The sequence below is a fragment of the Acomys russatus genome, chromosome 32 (assembly GCF_903995435.1).
Source record: "Acomys russatus chromosome 32, mAcoRus1.1, whole genome shotgun sequence".
NCBI lineage: Eukaryota > Metazoa > Chordata > Mammalia > Rodentia > Muridae > Acomys > Acomys russatus.
In genome coordinates, this window is record NC_067168.1 from 48,406,925 (window position 1) to 48,434,633 (window position 27,709).

At 55.9% G+C, this 27,709-nt stretch overlaps 2 protein-coding genes across 2 annotated transcripts in view; one reads left to right on the forward strand and one right to left on the reverse strand.

Moving 5' to 3' along the window:
• Tgm4 (transglutaminase 4) overlaps positions 1-1,150 on the forward strand; it is a 33,567-nt gene extending 32,417 nt beyond the window's left edge. Inside the window, 1 exon segment of the mRNA XM_051140115.1 lies at positions 652-1,150. Coding sequence (XP_050996072.1) covers positions 652-793 — 142 coding nt within the window. The 3' untranslated portion in view covers positions 794-1,150.
• A 2,630-nt stretch (positions 1,151-3,780) lies between these two features.
• The window catches only part of Zdhhc3 (zinc finger DHHC-type palmitoyltransferase 3), a 49,363-nt gene continuing 25,434 nt past the window's right edge, over positions 3,781-27,709 (reverse strand). Inside the window, exons 4-7 of the mRNA XM_051140075.1 lie at positions 16,461-16,557; positions 15,865-15,946; positions 12,748-12,878; positions 3,781-4,057 (exon numbers count right to left, since the gene is read on the reverse strand). Coding sequence (XP_050996032.1) covers positions 3,800-4,057; positions 12,748-12,878; positions 15,865-15,946; positions 16,461-16,557 — 568 coding nt within the window. The 3' untranslated portion in view covers positions 3,781-3,799. The remainder of the gene's footprint in view (positions 4,058-12,747; positions 12,879-15,864; positions 15,947-16,460; positions 16,558-27,709) is intronic.

A 27,709-nucleotide genomic window follows, 5' to 3' on the forward strand; every position in this document is an offset into this window, starting at 1 on the left:
ACTGGTACTGCATTGTGCTGAGCAAATGGCAGTGCTGAGTCCCCGCTTGCAGGAACATGGGCTAAGTTCCCATGTATCCACGTGTCAGCCATATTCCTAGTTGGAGTCCTTGCTGCCTCTGTGCACTGTTTTCTGTCTGATAGACTAGAAGACACGATTGGCTCTGGTGTGCCGACAGACCCAGTCAGGGTTTTAGTGACAGGCTTTGCTCCTCAGTCTATTTCTTTCTTCCGAGTAAATCGAGCAGACTCCGGTTCTTCTGCGACTAGTTTCCTAAACGTCCACAGACATACCGATTCCCAAGGAACATTGTTAAAAACAGATTCTTTTTTTCTGTTCTCAGAGCCTGCTACACTCAGGTAACGCCTAGGGTAGAGAACACTGTCTTGTAGGTTCCCCATGAAACCTGTTCGGGAGGCCCCCAGGAGGGTGTGTGACTGACATAGCTGGAAAGCAGCCATTCCAGTCGGCCATCTTGTCTTACAGCTGAGACAACTGGCCACAGTCCAGGTGAAGACTCGCTTTCCTGGGCTCTAGAGCACAGGGCTTTCCCATGAGCTGCACTGGATCCAGGTGCCTGGTCCCTCATGTGACGTGTTTCCGCTCTGTGGCGCCTTTGGCTGATTGTTTGTGTGCCTTTGCATTTTCTAGGGCACTGGCACCTGGAAACACCATTAATTTCCAAATGAAATGCAATCCAGTGAAAACTGGACCCAGGAAATTTATTGTCAAGTTTACTTCCAAGCAAGTGAAGGAGGTTCATGCTGAGAAGATCGTCCTCATCACCAAGTAGCCCATCCGTGACCATAGAGACAGAGGCGGGAGCCCTGATTGGCTCTGAGCCTTGGCTAAGCATGTTAGCATTTCCTAAACTGCGCTTAGCTTTCAGGTCAGGGATGATTAGATTAGATTACTACTCATGTGAGGGCAGATTCAAGAGCCAGTCCAGCAAAAGATAAACCCCGAAGGCCAATGTAACCACAGGCAGTAGCCGCACGGGGCCAGGGCACCACTCTCCAGCTTGAAGTACACGTCATGGCCTCAGAAGACAATGCCAGCACCGTCTGGGCTCAGAACCAACAGGTGAGACCAGAGCTGGAGGAGGTGGCGGCACCTTCCTCCTGGACCATGCGGAGCCTGGAGGCTGCGTTGGAAGGCTTACAGGAAAGCATCCTGGAGCTGGACCTGGGCCAGGCACCACATGCTCTTTTCCCAAGGCTCTGTCCTCTCAGAAGCAGGTCGCACGCTGGCGTGAGGCCCACTTGTCTCTAGGCAAGCCGTGGGAGGGAGCCCGATAGCCTTTAGCCCTCCTCTGAGTAGGAGCCTGTGCTCTGCTCTGCCTCGAGGGATCTGCTAGAGAATCGCTACACTTTGAATTAAAATCTGGCAACTTTAAGATGGCTGTGTGGTCCTGAGTCAGTTTGTCTTTTATGCCAGTCAGCTGCTTAAAGTAACCTGGGGGCCACTGCCCCTGAACTTCATGGATCCACAGACTCTCTCCAACAGGTTGGCCTCCTTGGTCTGGGCCCTCTTCTCCATGGCCAGCCTCTCTCAAGGACTGCAATTCTAAGTGGACATGCATTCTAGACACGCTGAGTACAGACTGAATAAGGGGCACGTTGTGTATTCAAAGGACAGTCTTGCCTTAGGGTTTCTATTGCTGTGATAAAATACTATGGGCAAAAGCAGTCTGGGGAGGAAAGGGTTAGTTACTATGTCTTACTTCCAGTAACAGCCCATCTCTGAGGAGGCAGGAGCTGGTGCGGAGGCCATGGAGGATGCTGCTTACTGGCTTGTTCCTCTTGGCTGGTCCACCCAGGCCCACCAGCCCAGGAGTGGCATCACCCACAACGGACCAGGCCCTCCTACACCAATCAAGAAAATGCACTGCACACTGTACAGGCCAGTCTCATGGAGACATTTTCTCAGTTGAGACTCCCTCCTCTCAAATGACTTTAGCTGTGTCAAGTTGATATAAAACTTCTCAGAACACTTATCACCTCTCCTTCATTCATTCAGAACACTTATCACCTCTCCTTCATTCATTCAAAACAAGAACATGTCAGTCCTGGTTCCTTCTGCCCAGAAGCCCACCTCCCTGGCATGCAGTAGGCTTCTGCTGTGTGCTCGTGGGATGACCTTTGTCTATGCTGGGACCAAGGACCAGCGACCAGCTATAACCCATGAAGTCACTGTTAGTGTCTGTGTGACACTTCCTATTTTACACATTGGACCGGAGGAAGGATGCTGTCCAGGGCTTTGGACTAGGATCTATGGAAAATAGGTGCCTCTTAGCCACAGAGGTAGACCAACGAATTTTTATTCAAAGCAAGAGGCAGGCGTGTGAGTGGCCTCCCTTGCAGAAACACTGGCCTGCTCCTGTCAGCTGCAGTGCCGAGCAACGTCAGTAGCCACCATGGAGAGAAGGCCACTGCGTCCTGGTATGAAGGCACGTGGTTCAGGGCTAGACAGAGTGCTACCTCCTGGACTTGGGAGAGGTGCGGCTAAAGCCCGACATGGTGATGGGTTTGCTGAGGAGGGAGGAGGAGTTCTAAGCCTGCCCACCTCAACCTTCCCAGGGGAAACACTAGAAACATGGCATCGGGGCTGGGAGATACCGCAGCTGCTGGTCAAGTGGGCCCCAAGTAAGACTAGTTTCAGCCCCAGTGTGCAAGGACATTCTTAAGGGCCTGAGCTGACACGGATCCTGACTACAAAGACTCCTTCCTACTTTCAACTGCTGCTCCTTGGAGCCCCGCTCTCCCTGGCATATGGTTGAGCACACAGGCCTTGCAGGTCAGTCTGGGTGAGCCCACCGCAGCCAGAGGACAGCTCCCTCCAAATAGTGCCAGCATTAGGGCCAACTTGTGCTCCTCATATTAGTGTGAATAAATGTGGAAGCAGACCTGCTGTGAGAAAACCCCGGCCTGCGGTAGGGTCGGGTAGGCTGCATCTGTTAGTGCTGGTGTCCTGCTGCCACTCTGTGTGGCGGTCTACCTTCTGGGGTCTTCCTGGCCCACCAGTCTGCATGTCCTGGGTACAATGCGGCTCTCCTTTGTTAAGACAGGGTTTCATGATGTGGCCTGGAACTGCGTAGACTAGGCTGTAGAAGTCCGGCTCTCCGCCCCAAGTGTTGGGAATGAAGGCATGCCGCCAGGTCTAGCCATGCAGGTTTCTGTGAGGCACCATCTTGGGAGCTGCTCTAAAACCTAAAGACAGCCATCTCTGGCTGTGCCTGTCCCAATGTCTGACTAGACTTTCTCCAGGACCTCAATGTATGTCCTTCCCCAGCTCTTCTGGGAATGCGAACTGTGGCCACAGAGGGTCTGGTGCCACTGCTGTCTCAGGCCATGCCCATGCAGGCAGGCTCTGCACATATATGAGTGCATGCAGGCGCATGGGGTACTGTCAGCCAAGCCCAAGCCATGAAGGCAGGCTCAGTAGCCCCCTCCTTTGTCCTGATTTCTACAGCCAGCCAGTCAAGGACCCTTCCCTGGGAATGGCTGATGAAGAGGCCTTCTCTGCCCCAGAATGCACTGGCTACCATTTCCCCTGCTGGGTAGAGACTAGGAAGCCTTCCCCGGCCTGGACAATTGTTCCTGGCCATCCCTTTTGGCACACCCTGCTAAGAGGAACTTAGACAATCCCTAATCTCCTCTCTGCCCTCACCACCCAGGTCCTACGTGGAAAAAGGGTTGGTCAACAGTTGTTAACACCAAGGAAGTGGCCCGTGGACGCCTGAGGGAGCTGGGGAATACTCAAGCCAGCGGCACTCTTGCGGCCTTACTCTCTAGGGCCTCTATTCATCCAGCACCTCCACAGAATCCCTGTCTTTTGTCTCCTCCAATGGGCTCTCGGTTGTCTCCATGTTGTCCACGTCTGACAGAGATGACACTTGCCGGACCAAGCCCTTGTCAATGGGTGTCTCTGGTTGACAAGGTCCGGTGAAAGGGTTGAACCAGTTCAGGGAAAAGTCCCCACCAAAAGCCTCCTGGACGGACTTCCAGCTGCCCGAGTGCTCCCTGGGCTGTTTCTTTCGTTGGAGGCGTTCAATGCCCTGAAGGAGAACGGGGCAGAAGGTCAGGTGCCGTGACCTACACCACAGAACACGCGCTTTGCCATGGCGGAGCAGGGGATGGGAAGCGCGGTGTGGCCCAGGCCTTCGGACTGTAGGGCAGGGTACAGACAAGCACACCAAGCAGGCCCAGCACTGGAGCCGCCTGTCACCCCGTTAGCCCCAGACCCTTCCTCCTAGGCCAGGACCAGATACCCAATGGCTAAGGATATCTTGGCTCCTGTAGGTATGGGCTAGACTATCCATCTGATGAAACCGCTAAGAACGGGGCCTCTTGCCCACAGTAGGACCAGCAAGCTTGGCGTGGGGAAAGCTGAGGGCTGATGACACAGCACAGGGCACAGACATGCGGGGGAAGCGGCAGAGGCCACATGCTGCAGGCACCAGGCCGCGGCAGAGCTGTGAGGCATGGCAACAGGCCTGTTCATGCATGGATATTCCCCTGGGCCTCTCCCACACTGACCACTCACCTGCTGTGGACGCTGCCAGTGACTCGGCCACCAGGCCACAGAAAGAGGGAGATGGGTAGAAAAAGCTACCACCAGACTAGATCTCCCGACCCGTAACCTCCTCACAGAGTCCTGAGCCCCAGCGTAGCCTCGGTTTTCTCTACCTCCTCTGGAAGCCAGTGGACTCTACTGAGTTTCTCAGACAGATGCTGGTGTGCTCCACCACTGACACCCACATCCTACAGCGATGCTGCAGCACTCTTCCCAGAACAACTCCTGGGTATAAGTCTCCTGACTTCTGTAAAAGCTGCCAGTCAAAGAACCTTATCTCAGCTGAGCGGTGGTGGCGCAAGCCTTTGATCCTAGCACTTGGGAGGCGGAGGCAGGTGGATGTCTGTGAGTTCCAGGACTGACAGAGATAGAGAGCTTGTCTTTAACAAAACAAACACACAAAGACAAAAAGCAAACAACAGAAACAATCTGACCCCATGTTCTCTCTTCATAAGACATCAATTGCCAAAGGAGCCAAAGCCACTTTACAGCAGTGCAGTGTCACAGGAACTGACTTAACGCAATGACCAGAGTCAGAGCCGCCATGATTGAAGAGGGTGTTCCCAATTACAGTGGGCCACATGTGTAACACACCAGAGCCATTCCTGCCGAAATCCACAACCCAAGCCAAGAACAGACACCCTGACCTGCAGGCTTCACAGAGCCACACTCTGCGGTGGAACTATTTTGGAACCAGACGGAAGTGGTTTATTCTGAGTTTGATAAATGCCTCAGAACCAACTATACACTTAAAATGATTTGCATTACATTATATGAATTTATCCTCAACTAAAAAAATCTAGGTCCTGACAAATTTAAGACTGAGGAACTGGTAGAAATGGAGTGAGGTAAAGAGACAAACTAGACAAACTAAAGGGGCAGGCAGGGGAGCCCCCGGAGGGCCCCTGAGGTGGAGGGCAGTAAGTCAGTCTCACAAGTTTTGTTTTTAAAGAGAAAATGGGTTTCACCGTGCTACATAGTTCAGGCTGGCCTCAAACTCTTATGCTCAAGTGACTGTCCCACCCTAGCTTCCTGAATAGCTAGGACTACAGGTCTGTGCCACCATGCAGACTTCAAGTCCTTCCCCCACTTTTTCTTTCTAAATTATTTTCTTAAAAGAGAAAGGAATTTGTTGTCGCTCTAAGATGTTTATCTTTGGTAACACTGAATGCCATGTAGAAAATACACAATTTTGCTAGTTTTTGTAAGTCTGAAAATATTTCACAATGAAAAGTTAAACAAACATAAAAAACAAATAAAAAGCAATCCAAGACACAGATTTTGCATTACAAACTCGACACTGAATTACAGGGAAAAGTTGAGAACTGAAAAGTGCAGTAAATGCAGACTAAGCAAATAATTTTATAAAGCAGAACAGTATGTGGCCATGAGAAGTGGAGCTGGCAGCTGTGTATGACCCTGGGCCATCCAGTGACCCATGTCGTACCACAGGGGAACAGCAGTGTGCACTCCCACAGGGAGCAGTGTGCACACGACCCCCTCCCCACACCCCCATGGAACTGTTTCGACCTGTGGCGTGTCACCAACACTCCAGAATGCATGCATGAGACCTAAGACTTCCAAGGGAGGCAGAGGCCCAGGCACGTGTTCAGGGCTTTTGAAACCCCTGGAGTAAGAACCCCGGAAGCAGGGACAGAGTTGGCCGCCACTCCCACGGCAGGCTCTGTAGAGCTGGTCAGAGGACACCACTCTCTCCAGCAGCAGTTCACGCCCTTCCAATGTAGGCCACGGCACAGAACACTCTGCAAGAGCATTCAGCAGGAAATTTTGTTGTTGTTGTCTTTCCGGGCACTGTGGTGCATTTCTTTAATCCCAGCACTCAGGAGGCAGAGGCAGGCGCCATCTCTAGATTCTAGGCTAGCCAGAGTTACACAGAGACCCCTTCTCACATCCATCACCTCAGCTGGAAAGGCTCAGCTCCAGCACAGCTGCTGCATACACAGAGTCAAACTCCACACTGCTCTACCTTCCACATTCTAGCCGATGCTTACAGAAAACATGAGAGTGGGCGCTCAGATGCTCTACAGACAAACCAGGGCGTGGGGAGACTGTCCAAGCTTGTCTTTTTGGTAGGAAGTGGCCAGGCAGGGGCTGGAGCACACACTCAGGTTGTTCAAGTACTGCGCTAAATTCTAACCCCCGCTGAGGGATTGAGGTGTCCTTTGTTCCAGAGCTGGTGCACTCACCCCGCAGGGTTTCTGGCACGCCACTCCTGCAGTGCTGCTCACCACGCAGCCATGGGTGTAAGGGTGGGGGATGGGAAGGGGCCTGGCCTCCCTGCTCCATGCAGGCCACGACTTCCAAGCTTCTTCTGAGGGAGGAAGTAAGGAGGTGAAGGCTCTGCTTTGGGAGAGCATGCTGCTCAGTGGCTTCTTTCCTTTTGTTTTTGAAATAGGGTCTCACTGTGCTGCCTAGGCTGGTCTTGAACTCCTGGACTCAAGCCACACTCCTGCCCCATCCTCCCAAGTGTTGGGAGTAGACACACACCCCTGTTGCTGGCTCTTTATGATTCTTTGTTTTCTGGGATAGGGCCTCGTGTACCACAGATCAACCTTGAGCTCCCCATACAGCTAAGGACGACCTTGAACTGGTCCTCTTGCCTCCACGTCTGAACCTGCTAAGGTTGCACGTGTGCACTCCATGCTTGGCTTCAGATAGAGCCAAGCCTGTGAGACGAAGCCACGGCGGGAAAGGGCGAACAGGACTCCGCCATGGCCGGAGAGCATGGGTGCTCCTCACTGGGAGGTGGCTTCCTTGGTTTAAACCCTCTCTCGCTGGTTCTTCAGCAAAGGTGGCGCTAGGAAAGACAGGCTTGAAGGCCACGTGCAAGCACGGTCAGAGGCGTTTATACATCTCAGGTGGGAGGAAGCGTCAGTGGCTGATCAGTGTGGGCACCTGCTGGGCTCAGACACCACATGCCAGGAACTGGGCAGCAACAGCTCCCACCAGCAGCAGCAGCAGCAGCAGCAGCAGGTGAAGTGATGGGTGCACGGGATGGGTGAAGCCTCATCCTTGCACACTGAGGCCCCAGGCTTGATCCTTAGCACGGCCCAAACAAGGTGGCCCTCCTAGCCTGGAACCGCCTGTGTCCCTGGGCTAGTTCACCCTTTGAAGCAGGTGTGCTTCATTTTGAAAGAAGAGAAACTGAAAACGAATCAGGCCGGCCTGCAGAGCCCAAGGCCACCTGCCTGGAGCGGGTGTCTGTGATGGCAGCCCTGCGTGACTTTCCTCAGTAAGCACTTGCTAGTTTGCCTGATTCGGAAGGTTTCTCATCAGGATGCGAAGTGGCTGAGCCGGGATGAGCAAAGGCCCTTTGCCTCTTGTAAGGTCCAAGTGTTACCAAGGTCAGATGGCATCAAGGGAAGGCCAGGCACACACATTTCTACTTTGGTGTACGCTGTATACATGTCACCAAGACCACACAAATATGCAGATGTGACACCAAGAAGTGGACAAGAACGTGGGGTTACCCCGCCCACTGGCCACGGCTTCTTCATGTCTACTCTGCAATGTTCCCGTTCTGAAAGATGGTGGCAGAGGCTCAGTTCCCAGAGAGGGGCACGAGAAGGGCCTCGCCGCATCTGAAGGCACAGAGGACCCCGCGGGACAGGCACAACCACTTGCTCACACACACGTTGGCCTCTGTGTTCTCAGAGAAAATGAAATGGACACGCACAGGCCACCCTAGGGTGGGCTGCCGAGTCCCTCGGACTACAGCACTAATAACACCCACTTCGCAGCTTTTAGCCTCTAATAATACAGAGGCCAACTCAGATGGGACCTGCAGCAAGCCTGTTTAAAGGGTGAGCTTTAGTTTCAGGATTCAAATTCCTGTAGCACCATCTACTGCGTTCTTTAGAAAGTTCATGGGGGTAAGCCATGAGCCACTCACAGAATGCCACTTAAAAAAAAAGGTCATTTCCTTGAGGGGAAAAGTGTGTGTGTGTGTAGAGAGAGAGAGAGGGAGGGAGGGAAGGAAGGAGAGAGGGAGAGAGAGAGAGACAGGGACAAAGACAGAGAGACAGAGAGAAAAAGAAACCACAGCTGCAGTGTTGCCTGCTGCCGCCTGCTGTCTATCCTAAGTATTAGAGCAAAGTTAGACCCTGTTGAACCTGCAACAGGCCACACCTCCTTCAAATATACAAAGAACTATAAATGAAATTTAAAAGGCACCTGGAGAACAAATGCTATGAACTTGATCTAAAATAGCCCATACATGTAAATATATAAAATGATGTGTAAAATCACACACACAGAGGATCTCAGCCTAAACAGCACAGCAGAGGAAAGTCAAAGCCAACTGAGGAGGGAAGGTGACCAAGTCCTCAGTTAAACACCCCAGGGTTGTTCATCTGTCATCACTTGATACCATCATTCTAGTCCCATAGATGGAGGCTCTGGGCGCTTCCTAACGGCTCAGCTTTGCTCTTGCTGGGCAGGCTCTGGCCCTAGACTCCAGAGACTGACCTGTTGGAGCCAGAGAGCGCCCTCCCCACCAACGCACACACATTTTGACTGTAGCCTGACACTGGCTGCCCTTCTGCACAGGCCCTGTGGAGAGAGCGGAGCAGAAGCAGAGGTTTGGAAAAGGTTTATTGCATTGTTGCCATGTGGAAGCACTGACAGTTGGAAAGAGGCGGAACGTTCCCCTGACTTCTGAGGAAACCACAGGGCTTCATTAACTTCCTTCCTACCCAGAATGAGAGTGAAAAACCCTATCCCCACCCCCAACCCCAAGCAAAGGCTAAAAAGGGAATATTTGTGGTGACTGTTTAAAATCCGCTGGTGTGGAGGACTTCACGGTGCTCAGGGTCCACACGGGCTGTAGTGTTCCAGAGTGGTCTTCTCTCAGCACCTCCAACATCCCCTGGTCCTCCCCCAGCTCCAGACCAGCTCTTTCCTGTGAGACTCTGCAGTCAGTACCTACCGAGGGGAAAGCCAGTCTGTGTGGAAGGCTGAGATGCAGGTGAGTGGGTGGGAGGCTACCTGGCAACTCTAAGAACGTTGCCTAACACCACAGCCACCGCCAGGCTAAACACAGGTGAGACACAGGTCAGTGCACATCTGGAGGACTTTACAGTCCAGAAAGTATGTGCCCACGACACAACTTAAAAATGAGATGACCCTGATAGGTGTGTGTCTGCTTCCCTCAGAATGAACATAGCTTGACTGGCATCTTGCTGGGAAAGGGTGGGAACTGGGCTAGGAAGTAGCTGTAGCCTGAAACTGTGTTTCTCCTCTTGTGATTGTGTAAGGCATTTTTGAGCTGGAAAACATCTCTCCTCCAAAGTCTCCCAAAGCCAGAGGGGCATAATTGCTGATTCAGAGTACAACGGGCCTAAACTCCCCCACCTCCCCCAAGTCAGTCTGTACACTGCTGCCTGTCAAGTGCAAGGCTGGCAATCAATTTTGAGAATGAGGCCAACTGTTTCTGTCCACTTGGGCCAGAGGCCACCGCACCAAGGACCCTTATGAAGGCTCCAGCCCCACTCTTGCCATTCTTAGGCCTCAGGGGGTTGGCATCATCTTCGATGAGGTTCTGAGTCCTGTGCGTGTCAGTGCTGCCTTGTGGGCAAGAGGCGGTCAGGGCCCCCCGGCTTTCCTACTGGGCCAGCTCATCCACGCACAGCATCGGGGGTTTCAATTAGTGGAAGGGGCAGGGCCTGGGCAGCACCCTCGACGTTAGTCATGCTGACAGACAGCAGAGAGGAAACAGGGGCCAGAGAAGTGATTTTAAAAGGAAAAAGAGCAGCTTCAGTCATCAAAAAGTTGAAAGGATGATTTTTCTTTTTAAAAAATAAAACATGAGGACTTTTTTTTTTTTCTCTGCAATGCTTAGCCATTTTTCTGAAGACATAAAAAAGTTTTAAGAGTAGTCACTTTGTTTGCTTTTGGCCTAAACATTCACGAGAGCGGATGGGGCGGTGCCGTGATGTGGGCTGAGTGGCAGCGCCGGTCAGGGGTCCTTCAGACCACATACTGGTACGGGTCTGCCTTCCCTTGGTCTGGTGTGGCAAAGGGGCTGGCCCAGCCCAGAGAGAAAGGGTGGCCAAAGACAGCTTTCATGTTCATCCACTTTGTTTTTTTAGCCCATCTTCTCTCTTCCTTTTTCAATTGTTCTATTCCCTGAAAACAAGAACAATCACACTTTCAGTCAAGCACCCCACTGCTGGAGTTTTGGGAGGGGTGTCCACATGCCTCAGGTGACCAGAGGGAACACTTCTTTTCCAAAGCAGTAAAGCTACCTACAAGACTGCATCTTTCTTCCGCCTCTCAGAAGTGTCACTGAAAGTGGTTTCTGGTGGGCACACATTTACAAGACTTGAGGAAGGATAACGAGCTCTCAGCAGGCAGCCACGCCACTGTGCCAACAAGACTGACACCGTCCAGTCCTGAATCCTTGATGGGTCAGGAAGTGCTCCGAGGCACCCGTGTATGTAAAGGACAAAGCAGGAGCTTGAAATTCTGACAACCAGTGGTGGCTGTTGGTGTGGGAAAGATGCACAGGAGAGCTGCAGCTACAATGACCACTTTGCAGACAAAAAAAAAAAAAAAAAGAAAAAAGAAAAAAGAAAAAAGAAAAAGAAAAAGAAAAAAAGCAGCAGCTGATATGACTGCTCTGGCGCTGTCTACCCAGCCCTGAGGACAGAGAAGCAGCCGCTGGGCAGGCTGAAGAGACAGACACACAGGGAGACGGTGGGCAGACAGCGAGAGGCAGTTGGTGAGGGGAGGAATCACCACAAGAGGCAGAGGGAATTAGTGCAGGTTAGAGGGAGAGCGGCTCGCAGCCTTGGTCACGTGAGGGGAAAGGGCGGTCTCCAGAGCTCCTTCAGGAGCATGGGGGCCAAGGCAGTTCTCAAGGCCTGTGCCACTTTCCCTGTCAAGTCTCAGGGAAAAACAAAAAACAAACAAATCAAACAAACAAACAAAAACAAAACAAAACAAAAAAAACAGAGGCTAGGAAGAAAGTTTCCTTTCCCGCTTCAAACAGAGCTGCTGACCTTCCAGAGCAGCAGAGAGCAGGGCTGCCTGACTGCCTGCTATGAGTCTCTGCTGTGAAGGGGGCAGGGCAGCCCATGTTTGTCTCACGACCTAGGAACCTAGGAGGACATCAGTAAAGGAAGCCATTGCTCTCCCCACGAGCCACAGGCAACACAATTCTCTTTAGGGACAGTTTTGATTCGGAAGAACAACTAGGCCCAGACTGTCAGTTTATCCTTGGCCCCTGAACATGCTCTGGGCGATCTGGACGTGCTCCCCAAATGAGCAAGGCACGACAGTCACATCTGGGTTCCCTAAAGGGCTTCTGTGGAGCAGCTGGTCCCACTTACCAATTGGATATATGGCTGAATATACACCAAAGCCACTATGTTTACCAGACCTTTGCAATGACGAATGCTTATAAATTACGCACGCTGGCTAAAAGACCTAACGTCAAAAGCACCAGGAGCCGCCTTAGAGCACAACGGCACGTGGGCAGCTCTGTGCCCTCTCTGCGTTTAGGCCCACAGAGCAGGAGGAGCACCTGAAGGCACAGAAGAAGCGGCCCTCCCTCTAGTGCTGGTCCTGGAGAAGCATCACCCTAGACCACAGAGGAGCGTCTATCTGGGGAGCTGGTGGGCAGCACCCAGAGAGCCGGGAGGAAGCAAGAGGTTGAAGACGAGGTTGGATCCAGGTTCCCATGATTCCTTAGCATGTTCAGGGCAAAGTGCTGCCCACCCATCTTCTAGAACCCAAAGCACAGAAGTCAAGAAACTACATCACAACCACCTCAAGGCTCCTGATATCTCCTGAAGGCCAGAGGTTACCTGTAGGACATGAGGTGAGTGGGTGAGAGGAACAGAGGATGAGATGGGCAAGGACCAGAATGTGCTGCCCTGGCAGCTCAAGGCAGATCTGTCTCCTGGATCCAGTTGTGACATCAGTTCTAGAGGCTCATGTCTAGAAGCCTTGCTGAGAAGGACAAGAGCCTGGCCGAATTGTAATATAGAAGGAATTGTGTTAAAGGTAACCTTCTGGTTAAGGCAGCAGGCAGGGCCATTCCCTTGTGACCAGCCATACCTGCACAAACATGACCAAGGTCGCTGGAACAGAAGGCACTGTGCCCTGGACCCTGACGGCTAGGTTAGAGGAGACAGGCACCCTGCTCACCGTCTCATCTGTGCAGATGGAGTGTACTTGAGTCCCAAACATCACTGATGTAAAGATGAGGAAGAGCAGCGCCTCAAAACACAGCAGGATGAGCAGGATGACCGTGGTAGGCGGTGAGAAAGAGCTGCATTCTGCAAGGAAAGCAACATGGGCCTTGTCCGGGCTGCATGGTTCCCTGCTCCACCCCAACAAGCTCCCACCCTGCCTTCCTCCTACTCCCTCAAGATGTCCAGGGGACTGGCCCAGCTGGAGTCCTCCTCTCTAACCCTGCGCCTCAGCGCACTCCGCCCAGGCCATGCAGTAGCTTGTGACACCTCAGGAGACCCTGCCTCTCTTAGAGAGCACAGAGGAGAGATGCAAGTTCAGAAGGCCCCGGTCCTGGCCTGGCCAGATCTTTCCTGGACAGGTGTCCCCAGCCCATGCCACTCCATGCTTCCTTCGGGTTCCAGGTGAGAATCTAGGGTAGGGTCACAGGGGTACCTGGGAGCTTGGGGACTTGAAAGCTGACTACGTGCCAAGGAGTGGCCTGAGCAGTGTGTGGTCATACCCCTTCTACCAGAGACGTCAAGTCTCTCACTAGAGCTTTTACTCTTCTGTCCACGGTGGGGTGGCTCCAAGCACTCGATCACCCTGACTGTGACTACAAGTGTGGTTTCTAAGCAGTGGGCTCCTCTGTCTGAACAAAGTCTAACTCAAATACCCAGTGCTCTACGGTGCTGAGGGAGACAGTGTGTGAATGGGGAGGGGGAGCTTGCACTATGTCTGCTGATGTGCCGCAGGTCTCTTGGTTTGGTCTGTGCAGGTCAGGCCTGCTTCCTCAGCTGCATGGGCCGTTATTTAGGGAGATGGGATGGAGGGATGAGCAGGGTGGCTCTGACCACCGAGTGTGTGATGGGAAGGCTGGTATGGAGTACCTTATCTGAAATGCCTTCCCCTCTGCTTCCCTGGAACTTGCTCCCCCACGTGAATTCTCTCTTTTATGCTTATGTGTATCTGTAGCACTGGCATGCCTGATGCCCGTGGGCAGACCTTGGTCTTAGCGGCCACCAGCCTGAGGAGCTGGCTATAGCTACTACAGTCAGGCCACCGTCTGGCCCTGCGTGAGGAAGGAGGAAGGCTCCCAAGTCTGACAGACACGGGTCAGGGACAAGAGCCAGGCCATGAGCTCTAACGAGGATCGCCCTAACATTCTGCTCTAACCTGCCTTTCCCATCCCTTCCACACGGAACTCAGTTGCCCCTTTCCTTACCTGACACCCATCTCTCCCGCTAACCCTGCCGCAGGCTCCAGGCAGCCGTTCAGTCAGGCTCTGGCCAGCGGCTCGGGCACCTGACATCTGCTCTCCCTTCAGTACAGGGGATGAGTAAGAACAACAAGAGAACCTCTGCACAGCTTATGTCACCTGTGCGCTGTGGTGTGTGTGGAGGCCACACCCTTCTCAGCTGCCCTGTCACTAGGCCAGGGAGGCTCTCCACTCCCCTCCAGGCCCAAACTCCTCCTGTCTTTGAATAGTAACTCAAAGCACCTGTCCTGTGGCACAGCTATATAGCTCTGTCACAGGCTCAACAGCTCGTCAGAGCCAACCAAGGATGACATTAACTGTTGCTCACGGCAGTTTTCAGGTCCCAACTCTGGGGACTGCCTTCCCAGCCTCGCTGCCTCGAGACTGCACTGCACCGGGAGCCTGGCTGGGAGGACCAGGCATTGGAAGCAATGGACAAGGCTTGAATGCCTGCTTGACACCAACGCTGAGCTGCAGACTCTCCTTACGCTCCTCTCTGACCCCAGTGTTTGTCATCTATAAATGCGGAATGTTCTCCCATCCCGGGGCTTGTAGGGCCTGAACAAAGCAGTGCTCAAAAAGCCCTCTGCACATTGCCTGGCTCCTACTGGGTTCTACCAGGCCTGTGGGCACCACCACAAAGCAGAGATAGTCACTTCTATTACTGCCCAGCGGGCCTGACACAGGAGGGACAACTGTGATGATAGGATGACCTCATTGGACATCCTATATCAAGTTGCCAAGGCTATACCAGAATTGACCTGGATTGCCAGGGCCGAGAGGAACACATGTCCTTTCAGAACACTCGCCTGAGAGCACTGGGCAGCTTGAGCTCACTCAGCTCTGCAGACGGTTCCCTGCTCATCTCTGCTCCTCTCAGCTGTGGTTGCCACCAAGGGCAAAAGAGTGAAAATGGTAAAAGGAAGAGGGTACTCGCCAATGGCAGCACTGGAAAGGGGTTCCCAGCCGGCACATCTGCCTTGTAGCCTCTGAGTGTGAGGGTCTAGCCCACCGTGTGGCTGCAGCCTCTGAGTGTGAGCGTCTAGCCCAGTGTGTGGCTGCAGCCTCTGAGTGTGAGCGTCTAGCCCACCGTGTGGCTGCAGCTTCTGAGTGTGAGGGTCAAGCCCACCGTGTGGCTGCAGCCTCTGAGCGTGAGGGTCTAGCCCAGTGTGTGGCTGCAGCCTCTGAGCGTGAAGATCTAGCCCAGTGTGTGGCTGTTTATTGCTTTTCCTCTCCCACCCATTTCTCCCAATTTTGTCTGCATTTAAGTGGAACACTCGCGAAGCAGGGAGACACTGTCTACAATCTCAGTCTAAGCATTACATCAAGACAAGGAATCTGAAAATAATTATTATACAAAAATAAAGTTAAAAACCCTCTGTGTCCTATGCAGAAAGTTAGCATGGATCTCTGGGAGACTGGGGTCTCGATTACGGTGCCCCACTTAGAGACGGGTGTTGTGCAGGGGGTGACAGCTTGCCTGCTGTAGCCCTGGTTCTGCCTGCAGGGGTGAAGAGTAAAACAAGTACCTGGCAGACTGAGACGCAGAGCTCTCTCCCTTTGCCCGCCTCAGGATCCTGGCCTCTGCTCACTCGGGGCCTGTTCTCTCCTGGGACATGCTCAGTCTGGTCCTGCACTACTTACTATGTCACATGTCGAAACTGACAGGTGTCATGAAAAAGACTTGTGCCTCTTAGGACCTGATCAATCTCTGGGGTTTTGGAATATCTAATAAAACGAGTCTGAGCTGGCACTGCAGAGGGAATAGAAGCCCCTGCAACTTAGGTCCTCCACCTCCCTCTCCACAGCAGGAAGAGGAACCCAGCCATACTTACTTGTCCAGTCTTCTTCGAAGCAATGCAGGAAGTGGAATCCCACCATGATGAGGGCGTGCAAGGAAATGAGAGCTATGTACATCTGAAACGGGAAAGCAGTGCTGAGCCATTGTTGGGAGAAGCCCCTAACTCTGAGTCTCCTTGAGCAGGCTACGGAACAGGTCCCAGGCAGGCTGACTCCTCCAGCCCACAGACCCCCCCACTTCCTGTCACCAGCCACTCTATAGGAATATGCAGAAGCAGGACAGAAGCGCAGCCTGAACACAGGCGTGGCCTGGGCTGTGTGAGGCACACAGATGTGCTGCTGCTTCCGAGTGCCAACTGCTGCCCACCTACCTGCAGCTCAGGGCTCGGGGCCACCAGCTGCGCCGCCCTCCTTAGCCGTGTGGGCCTAGCGCTCAGGTGAGCCAGAACGCAGCTCTTGCCCCCAGTTAGTCTCTACGTGCTGCACCAGAGATGCAGCGTGAGAGGCAGAGAGGGGGGCATGGGCAGGCAGCCTTCTCAGAAGCAATGAAGACTGCTCAGAGTGCTGAGCTCCCAAAGGAAGGTGCTCCCCTGCCTCGTGGAGGCGGGGCGGAACTCCGAAGCCGACTTACTGTAAACAGGACAAAGTACTTCTGGTTGTTCTCCCCGACACAGTTGTTGACCCAAGGACAGTGGTGGTCCATCTTGCGAATGCACCGCTTACAGACACTGAAACGACCAGAATTCAGACCTTCAGCAGGGAATCGTCAGCATGCACAGCCTGAACACAACCACTGGACAAATACCCACCAGCAGGGGCTGGGGTGACCCAGGGGGGACACCAGAGACATGGCTTCAGTGCCACACCTCTGGGCACCAGCAGTAGCTGCACTGAGTTTGTACTGCAAGAAGTCTGGAAGGCAGAGTCAGGACCTTCAGGGTCAAATCATTTGCTTCCAAGGCATCTGCACACATTACTAGGCTCACTCTTGCCCAGGTAGGAGGCTATTCTGAAGCCTCATGAAACTTAAAACTGGGTTGCCTGAGGTGGCCAGTGAGGTAAGTTTAGGCAATGTTCCTGCAGGGCAGGATACAGAGGGGGAAGAACTGGCAGAAGTTCCAGAAGCTACCAAGCACCAGCAGAGATGGAGTGTCCTTTTCCAAGCTGTAGGGCTCACACTGTAGTACCATGGCAGGACTGTGGACTCCTGGGCTACTTTAGTCAGCTGCTATCAGCTGGGCTCAGACGAGCAGAGGCTACATACTGTTCTTGGCCCTTGCTCTTCCTCATCACGCCAAAGGCCTCCTGAGCAGGCATGCTGCCAACAGGCACTGCCCAGAAATGCTAGCCGCATCTCACAACCTCTAGGAGCAGGAAGGCCAAGCAGGAAAAGGAGGGCCAACATGGACGCACATGGGGAGTCAGGCTCGGCCGCCCTACCATGGTCTGTCTGCGTGCCTTTTCTATTACCAGCTCTAAAACTACACACGAAAACACACGTGAATTATGTACATGATACATTGATTAACACTGTTTGTTTGATTTTTATTTTACAAAACAAGGTTTCTCTGTGTAACCTGGTTGTCTTGGAACTTGCTCTGTAGACCAGGCTGGCCTATACCTCAGAGGTTAAAGGTGTGTGCCACCACGCCTGACCTTCCATACAGAGTGTTAAAGCAGGTAAGCAGTGCAAGTGGTCTGCGTGTTGTGAACCAGGCCTCTGCTCCCCAGGGGTGGAGCCACCCAGGGCTCCGGTTTCTCTCATGAACATGTCTTCCCAACACAGCGAGTTCTAGGGTCCCTCATTCCTCCTCACCTGAGGAACAGGCTTCTAAGAGTAGCCACTCCTTGCCTCGGCTCCTGAGCAGGCCCTCTCCCACCCTACTATTCTCCAGGGGGCCTTTCAAGTACATGCTCGAGTCAGTGAGGTACAAAGTGACCTCTGGTTCTGTAGCCTACGGAGATTTTAGAGCCATCCTTCACACTCTGAGGAGACCAGGTGTAGAAGAAGAGCAGGAAGCTGGGTTTCACAAGGGGCTAAGGTGCCCTAGGCAACCAGGTTACACAAACACGTGTTTAAGGGAGCAGGGAAAGTGACTTCGCCCTTGAGGATTGCATAACGGGGTGGGTCTAAAGTGTTTCCTGTTTTCAAGGACAGGAAGGCCAAAGCAGCACTTCACGTCTCCTCGGGCCAGCTGCTGCATGCAGGGCAGGCAAGGCTCTCAGGCCCAAGGCTGAGGAGACAGGGTGAGGCAGCAGGCACTGAGCACACCAAAGGCTCGCTATGGAGGTGGTTTCTGGCGTTGTGCCTTCTGAACCCTAACCCTCATCCTTCTAGTATTATCATTGTTCTAAAAACCAATATGGGCTGGAGAGATGGCTCAGAGGTTAAAAGCACTGATTGTTCTTCTAGAGGTCCCAAGTACAATTTCCAGTGACCACATGGTAGCTCACAACCATCTATAATGTGGTCTAATGCCCTCTTTTACCATGCAGGCAGAGCACTGTATATATTAAAAAAAAACAAAAACAAAAAAAACAAAACCAAAAAACTTCTCCTTCTTTCTTTCTACCACTTCTTGCCACTTTTCAGCCTCCAAATTTCAGGAAACACTGACAAGCTCTTTGGTTTACATGCATTAACACGTCCACTCTTGGGGTGCACTCCATCTCCAGGAGGCAGAGGCAGCCATCTTTGGTATGCAGCCTTTAAGCCGCTAGAAAAGTTCTCTTAACTCTACTGGGTACTGGACCAGCATTAATGACACAGCCATGTTCCACCCTATCATGGTGCGCGAGTATGCCTGGCCTGAGTGGGTGGGGGGACTCGGGCTTAGGGCTATTTCTTGCCCGCCACTAGATGCTGGAGTTGAGCCCTGGGCTTAGCCTGGCTGTGTCTGACTGTGAAGCAGCCTAGAAAATGTGTGGAGCCACAGCAGAGATGGAGACGGAGGGAGCCATGGTTTCACCCATAGGTTCTTATTACACACCTCACTCACTGAAGCACTGTGGGCCGACTAAGAGCATCCCATACTCTAGCCTAGAGCAGCTCTGAAGAGACAGTGCAGCCAAGGAAAGACAGAACAGCGGTCCCAGAGCAGCTCTCCCTTTGTGTCTGGTCCTCCATTTCAGCCTAGACCACCATCCTGTTCCTCAGATGAGCGCCAGGTCACATGAAGATGTGTTTGCTGACTCTGAGGACTGGAAGTCTAAGCTACAGGAAGGAGTCTGCCAGGGTCTAGGAAGCTGAGGAGGCCCAGCCTCAGCATGTGTATGACGGGGTACAGGCAGCACGGGGTGTGAGGCCCAGCCTCAGCGTGTGTATGACGGGGTACAGGGAGCACGAGGTGTGAGGCCCAGCATCAGCGTGTGTATGACAGGGTACAGGGACCACGGGGTGTGAGGCCCAGCCTCAGCATGTGTATGACAGGGTACAGGGACCACGGGGTGTGAGGCCCAGCCTCAGCATGTGTATGACGGGGTACAGGGAGCACGGGGTGTGAGGCCCAGCCTCAGCGTGTGTATGACGGGGTACAGGGAGCACGGGGTGTGAGGCCCAGCCTCAGCGTGTGTATGACGGGGTACAGGCAGCACGGGGTGTGAGGCCCAGCCTCAGCGTGTGTATGACGGGGTACAGGCAGCACGGGGTGTGAGGCCCAGCCTCAGCGTGTGTATGACGGCGTACAGGGAGCACGAGGTGTGAGGCCCAGCCTCAGCGTGTGTATGACAGGGTACAGGGAGCACAGGGTGTGAGGCCCAGCCTCAGCGTGTGTATGACGGGGTACAGGGAGCACGGGGTGTGAGGCCCAGCCTCAGCGTGTGTATGACGGGGTACAGGGAGCACGGGGTGTGAGGCCCAGCCTCAGCATGTGTATGACGGGGTACAGGGAGCACGGGGTGTGAGGCCCAGCCTCAGCGTGTGTATGACGGGGTACAGGGAGCACGGGGTGTGAGGCCCAGCCTCAGCGTGTGTATGACAGGGTAGAGGGAGCACGGGGTGTGAGGCCCAGCCTCAGCGTGTGTATGACAGGGTACAGGGAGCACAGGGTGTGAGGCCCAGCCTCAGCGTGTGTATGACGGGGTACAGGGAGCACGGGGTGTGAGGCCCAGCCTCAGCGTGTGTATGACAGGGTACAGGGAGCACAGGGTGTGAGGCCCAGCCTCAGCGTGTGTATGACGGGGTACAGGGAGCACGGGGTGTGAGGCCCAGCCTCAGCGTGTGTATGACGGGGTACAGGGAGCACGGGGTGTGAGGCCCAGACTCAGCGTGTGTATGACAGGGTACAGGGAGCACGGGGTGTGAGGCCCAGCCTCAGCGTGTGTATGACAGGGTACAGGGAGCACGGGGTGTGAGGCCCAGCCTCAGCGTGTGTATGACGGGGTACAGGGAGCACGGGGTGTGAGGCCCAGCCTCAGCGTGTGTATGACAGGGTAGAGGGAGCACGGGGTGTGAGGCCCAGCCTCAGCGTGTGTATGACAGGGTACAGGGAGCACAGGGTGTGAGGCCCAGCCTCAGCGTGTGTATGACGGGGTACAGGGAGCACGGGGTGTGAGGCCCAGCCTCAGCGTGTGTATGACAGGGTACAGGGAGCACAGGGTGTGAGGCCCAGCCTCAGCGTGTGTATGACGGGGTACAGGGAGCACGGGGTGTGAGGCCCAGCCTCAGCGTGTGTATGACGGGGTACAGGGAGCACGGGGTGTGAGGCCCAGCCTCAGCGTGTGTATGACAGGGTACAGGGAGCACGGGGTGTGAGGCCCAGCCTCAGCGTGTGTATGACAGGGTACAGGGAGCACGGGGTGTGAGGCCCAGCCTCAGCGTGTGTATGACAGGGTACAGGGAGCACGAGGTGTGAGGCCCAGCCTCAGCGTGTGTATGACGGGGTACAGGGAGCACGAGGTGTGAGGCCCAGCCTCAGCGTGTGTATGACAGGGTACAGGGAGCACAGGGTGTGAGGCCCAGCCTCAGCGTGTGTATGACGGGGTACAGGGAGCACGGGGTGTGAGGCCCAGCCTCAGCGTGTGTATGACGGGGTACAGGGAGCACGGGTGGTGAGGCCCAGCCTCAGCATGTGTATGACGGGGTACAGGGAGCACGGGGTGTGAGGCCCAGCCTCAGCGTGTGTATGACGGGGTACAGGGAGAATGGGGTGTGAGGCCCAGCCTCAGCGTGTGTATGACGGGGTACAGGGAGCACGGGGTGTGAGGCCCAGCCTCAGCGTGTGTATGACAGGGTACAGGGAGCACAGGGTGTGAGGCCCAGCCTCAGCGTGTGTATGACGGGGTACAGGGAGCACGGGGTGTGAGGCCCAGCCTCAGCGTGTGTATGACAGGGTACAGGGAGCACAGGGTGTGAGGCCCAGCCTCAGCGTGTGTATGACGGGGTACAGGGAGCACGGGATGTGAGGCCCAGCCTCAGCGTGTGTATGACGGGGTACAGGGAGCACGGGGTGGTGAGGCCCAGCCTCAGCGTGTGTATGACGGGGTACAGGGAGCACGGGGTGTGAGGCCCAGCCTCAGCGTGTGTATGACAGGGTACAGGGAGCACGGGGTGTGAGGCCCAGCCTCAGCGTGTGTATGACGGGGTACAGGGAGCACGGGTGTGAGGCCCAGCCTCAGCGTGTGTATGACGGGGAACAGGGAGCACGGGGTGTGAGGCCCAGCCTCAGCATGTGTATGACGGGGTACAGGGAGCACGGGGTGTGAGGCCCAGCCTCAGCGTGTGTATGACAGGGTACAGGGAGCACAGGGTGTGAGGCCCAGCCTCAGCGTGTGTATGACGGGGGTACAGGGAGCACGGGGTGTGAGGCCCAGCCTCAGCGTGTGTATGACGGGGAACAGGGAGCACGGGGTGTGAGGCCCAGCCTCAGCATGTGTATGACGGGGTACAGGGAGCACGGGGTGTGAGGCCCAGCCTCAGCGGTGTATGACGGGGGAACAGGAGGGAAGGAGCAACGGGGTGTGAGGCCCAGCCTCAGCATGTGTATGACGGGGTTACAGGGAGCACGGGGTGTGAGGCCCGCCTCAGCGTGTGTATGGACGGGTACAGGGAGCACGGGTGTGAGGCCCAGCCTCAAGCGTGTGTATGACAGGGTACAGGGAGCACGGGGTGTGAGGCCCAGCCTCAGCGTGTGTATGACGGGGTACAGGGAGCACAGGGTGTGAGGCCCAGCCTCAGCGTGTGTATGACGGGGTACAGGGAGCACGGGGTGTGAGGCCCAGCCTCAGCGTGTGTATGACAGGGTACAGGGAGCACAGAGTGTAGGCCCCGCCTCAGCGTGTGTATGACGGGTACAGGGAGCACGGGGTGTGAGGCCCAGCCTCAGCGTGTGTATGACGGGGTACAGGGAGCACGGGGTGTGGAGGCCCAGCCTCAGCGTGTGTATGACGGGGTACAGGGAGCACGGGGTGTGAGGCCCAGCCTCAGCGTGTGTATGACAGGGTACAGGGAGCACGGGATGTGAGGCCCAGCCTCAGCGTGTGTATGACGGGGTACAGGGAGCACGGGGTGTGAGGCCCAGCCTCACGTGGTGTATGACGGGGTACAGGGAGCACGGGGTGTTAGCCCAGCCTCAGCATGTGTATGACGGGGTACAGGGAGCACGTGGTGTGAGGCCCAGCCTCAGCGTGTGTATGACGGGTACAGGGAGCACGGGGTGTGAGGCCCAGCCTCAGCGTGTGTATGACGGGGTACAGGGAGCACGGGGTGTGAGGCCCAGCCTCAGCGTGTGTATGACAGGGTACAGGAGCACAGGGTGTGAGGCCCAGCCTCACGTGTGTATGACGGGGGTACAGGAGCACGGGTTGTGAGGCCCAGCCTCAGCGTGTGTAATGACGGGGTACAGGGAGCACGGGGTGTGAGGCCCAGCCTCAGCATGGTGTATGACGGGGTACAGGGAGCACGGGGTGTGAGGCCCAGCCTCAGCGTGTGTATGACGGGGTACAGGGAGCACGGGGTGTGAGGCCCAGCCTCAGCGTGTGTATGACAGGGTACAGGAAGCACGGGGTGTGAGGCCCAGCATCAGCGTGTGTATGACGGGGTACAGGGAGCACGGGGTGTGAGGCCCAGCCTCAGCGTGTGTATGTCGGGGTACAGGGAGCACGGGGTGTGAGGCCCAGCCTCAGCGTGTGTATGACGGGGTACAGGGAGCACGGGGTGTGAGGCCCAGCCTCAGCGTGTGTATGACGGGGTACAGGGAGCACGGGGTGTGAGGCCCAGCCTCAGCGTGTGTATGACAGGGTAGAGGGAGCACAGGGTGTGAGGCCCAGCCTCAGCGTGTGTATGACAGGGTACAGGGAGCACGGGGTGTGAGGCCCAGCCTCAGCGTGTGTATGACGGGGTACAGGGAGCACGGGGTGTGAGGCCCAGCCTCAGCGTGTGTATGATAGGGTACAGGGAGCACGGGGTGTGAGGCCCAGCCTCAGCGTGTGTATGACGGGGTACAGGGAGCACGGGGTGTGAGGCCCAGCATCAGCGTGTGTATGACGGGGTACAGGGAGCACGGGGTGTGAGGCCCAGCCTCAGCGTGTGTATGACGGGGTACAGGGAGCACGGGGTGTGAGGCCCAGCCTCAGCGTGTGTATGACGGGTACAGGGAGCACGGGGTGTGAGGCCCAGCCTCAGCGTGTGTATGACAGGGTACAGGGAGCACGGGGTGTGAGGCCCAGCCTCAGCGTGTGTATGACGGGGTACAGGGAGCACAGGGTGTGAGGCCCAGCCTCAGCGTGTGTATGACGGGGTACAGGGAGCACGGGGTGTGAGGCCCAGCCTCAGCGTGTGTATGACGGGGTACAGGGAGCACGGGGTGTGAGGCCCAGCCTCAGCGTGTGTATGACGGGGTACAGGGAGCACGGGGTGTGAGGCCCAGCCTCAGCATGTGTATGACAGGGTACAGGGAGCACGGGGTGTGAGGCCCAGCCTCAGCGTGTGTATGACGGGGTACAGGGAGCACGGGGTGTGAGGCCCAGCCTCAGCGTGTGTATGACGGGGTACAGGGAGCACGGGGTGTGAGGCCCAGCCTCAGCGTGTGTATGACGGGGAACAGGGAGCACGGGGTGTGAGGCCCAGCCTCAGCATGTGTATGACGGGGTACAGGGAGCACGGGGTGTGAGGCCCAGCCTCAGCGTGTGTATGACAGGGTACAGGGAGCACGGGGGTGTGAGGCCCAGCCTCAGCGTGTGTATCACAGGGTACAGGGAGCACAGGGTGTGAGGCCCAGCCTCAGCGTGTGTATGACGGGGTACAGGGAGCACGGGGTGTGAGGCCCAGCCTCAGCGTGTGTATGACAGGGTACAGGGAGCACAGGGTGTGAGGCCCAGCCTCAGCGTGTGTATGACGGGGTACAGGGAGCACGGGGTGTGAGGCCCAGCCTCAGCGTGTGTATGACGGGGTACAGGGAGCACGGGGTGTGAGGCCCAGCCTCAGCGTGTGTATGACGGGGTACAGGGAGCACGGGGTGTGAGGCCCAGCCTGAGCGTGTGTATGACAGGGTACAGGGAGCACGGGGTGTGAGGCCCAGCCTCAGCGTGTGTATGACGGGGTACAGGGAGCACGAGGTGTGAGGCCCAGCCTCAGCGTGTGTATGACAGGGTACAGGGAGCACGGGGTGTGAGGCCCAGCCTCAGCGTGTGTATGACGGGGTACAGGGAGCACGAGGTGTGAGGCCCAGCCTCAGCGTGTGTATGACGGGGTACAGGGAGCACGGGGTGTGAGGCCCAGCCTCAGCGTGTGTATGACGGGGTACAGGGAGCACGGGGTGTGACGCCCAGCCTCAGCGTGTGTATGACGGGGTACAGGAAGCACGGGGTGTGAGGCCCAGCCTCAGCGTGTGTATGACGGGGTACAGGGAGCACGGGGTGTGAGGCCCAGCCTCAGCGTGTGTATGACGGGGTACAGGGAGCACGGGGTGTGAGGCCCAGCCTCAGCGTGTGTATGACGGGGTACAGGGAGCACGGGGTGTGAGGCCCAGCCTCAGCGTGTGTATGACGGGGTACAGGGAGCACGGGGTGTGAGGCCCAGCCTCAGCATGTGTATGACAGGGTACAGGGAGCACGGGGTGTGAGGCCCAGCCTCAGCGTGTGTATGACGGGGTACAGGGAGCACGGGGTGTGAGGCCCAGCCTCAGCGTGTGTATGACGGGGTACAGGGAGCACGGGGTGTGAGGCCCAGCCTCAGCGTGTGTATGACGGGGTACAGGGAGCACGGGGTGTGAGGCCCAGCCTCAGCGTGTGTATGACGGGGTACAGGGAGCACGGGGTGTGAGGCCCAGCCTCAGCGTGTGTATGACGGGGTACAGGGAGCACGAGGTGTGAGGCCCAGCCTCAGCGTGTGTATGACGGGGTACAGGGAGCACGGGGTGTGAGTCCCAGCCAAGGCCAGGCTTTTCCTCCTCTGGGAACTTATTGCATTAGCCCAAGGCCTTAGCTCTGCAGAAGCATAAACCCCTATAGGGTTCTACATGCTCACTGTCCCTCAAGGATGGGAGGACTCCCGCGGAGCGACAGCACCTGGGTTACAGGGTTCCACATGTTCACTGTCCCTCAAGGATGGGAGGACTCCCACCGAGTGACAGCAGCCTGGTTATAGGGCTTCTGCTAGAGGGAAAGGTCCGCCTCAGACAGAGCTGGAAGGCTGCTCTAGAGCTGTGACCCTTCCACAGGTGTTGCGTAGTAGATATCTGACATATCAGATATTTCTATTACAAGTCATGAGAGTAGCAAATTTACAGTTATAAAGTAGCAACAAAATAATGTTATTGTTGAAGCCATCACAACACAAGAACTGTACTTAGCACCAGGGACCACAGCATTAGGAAGGCTAAGAACCATTACTCTAGATGGAAGATTTGTGTGGCTAGGATCCCACCAGAGCTCTGGGAACGGAAACAATATCAACTTCTATAGACTCCACCAGAAGCAGGGGAATAAAAAAAGAGGTGCAGGTGTAGACCTCTACCTCAAAATAAGACAGACAGACAGACAGACACACACACACACACGCAGAGCACTCCCGAACCAGGACCAGGTAGTAGCCTCTGGACTAAGAGACCATCAAAGCACCCAGTACATGTCATGATTTAGGGACTCTACTTATCCTAACCAGGGTTCCAGACAGCCTGGGGCTCCATGCACCTGTCAGGACAGCCTGGGCCACCATGCACCTGTCAGGACAGCCTGGGCCTCCATGCACCTGTCAGGACAGCCTGGGCCTCCATGCACCTGTCAGGACAGCCTGGGCCACCATGCACCTGTCAGGACAGCCTGGGCCTCCATGCACCTGTCAGGACAGCCTGGGCCACCATGCACCTGTCAGGACAGCCTGGGCCTCCATGCACCTGTCAGGACAGCCTGGGCCTCCATGCACCTGTCAGGACAGCCTGGGCCACTATGCACCCGTCAGGACAGCCTGGGCCACCATGCACCGTCAGGACAGCCTGGGCCTCCATGCACCCGTCAGGACAGCCTGGGCCTCCATGCACCTGTCAGGACAGCCTGGGCCTCCATGCACCTGTCAGGACAGCCTGGGCCTCATGCACCTGTCAGGACAGCCTGGGCCACCATGCACCTGTCAGGACAGCCTGGGCCTCCATGCACCTGTCAGGACAGCCTGGGCCACCATGCACCTGTCAGGACAGCCTGGGCCTCCATGCGGGCCTCCATGCACCTGTCAGGACAGCCTGGGCCTCCATGCACCTGTCAGGACAGCCTGGGCCACCATGCACCTGTCAGGACAGCCTGGGCCTCCATGCGGGCCTCCATGCACCTGTCAGGACAGCCTGGGCCTCCATGCACCTGTCAGGACAGCCTGGGCCACCATGCACCTGTCAGGACAGCCTGGGCCTCCATGCGCCTGTCAGGACAGCCTGGGCCTCCATGCACCTGTCAGGACAGCCTGGGCCACCATGCACCTGTCAGGACAGCCTGGGCCTCCATGCACCTGTCAGGACAGCCTGGGCCTCCATGCACCTGTCAGAACAACCTGGGCCTCCATGCACCTGTCAGGACAGCCTGGGCCACCATGCACCTGTCAGGACAGCCTGGGGCTCCATGCACCTGTCAGAACAGCCTGGGCCTCCATGCACCTGTCAGGACAGCCTGGGGCTCCATGCACCTGTCAGGACAGCCTGGGCCACCATGCACCTGTCAGGACAGCCTGGGGCTCCATGCACCTGTCAGGACAGCCTGGGCCTCCATGCACCTGTCAGGACAGCCTGGGGCTCCATGCACCTGTCAGAACAGCCTGGGGCTCCATGCACCTGTCAGGACAGCCTGGGCCACCATGCACCTGTCAGGACAGCCTGGGCCTCCATGCACCTGTCAGAACAGCCTGGGGCTCCATGCACCTGTCAGAACAGCCTGGGGCTCCATGCACCTGTCAGAACAGCCTGGGGCTCCATGCACCTGTCAGGACAGCCTGGGCCACCATGCACCTGTCAGGACAGCCTGGGGCTCCATGCACCTGTCAGAACAGCCTGGGGCTCCATGCACCTGTCATCATGAACAGAGGTTGTCAGGACACATTCTCTGGGGCAGACACAGGCAGTTTAGCGCCTCACTAGGCTACTCTGAACCAGCAGCTCTTGCTTTGCTCAGCCTGTTTGTTCACTAGCACTTAGATGCCCACTTTGGGTCACTCTGGGTGAGAGGTGGTGGCAGCTGCAGTAAAGAGAACACCAGGTGTTGGGCCAAAGAGAACAGAGCAGCGGCGGCGTGACAGCTGTCTCCTCTAAAGCTAGCCCTGTGGCTTCTGACAGCTGTCTCCTCTAAAGCTAGCCCTGTGGCTTCTGACAGCTGTCTCCTCTAAAGCTAGCCCTGTGGCTTCTGACAGCTGTCTCCTCTAAAGCTAGCCCCGTGGCTTCTGACAGCTGTCTCCTCTAAAGCTAG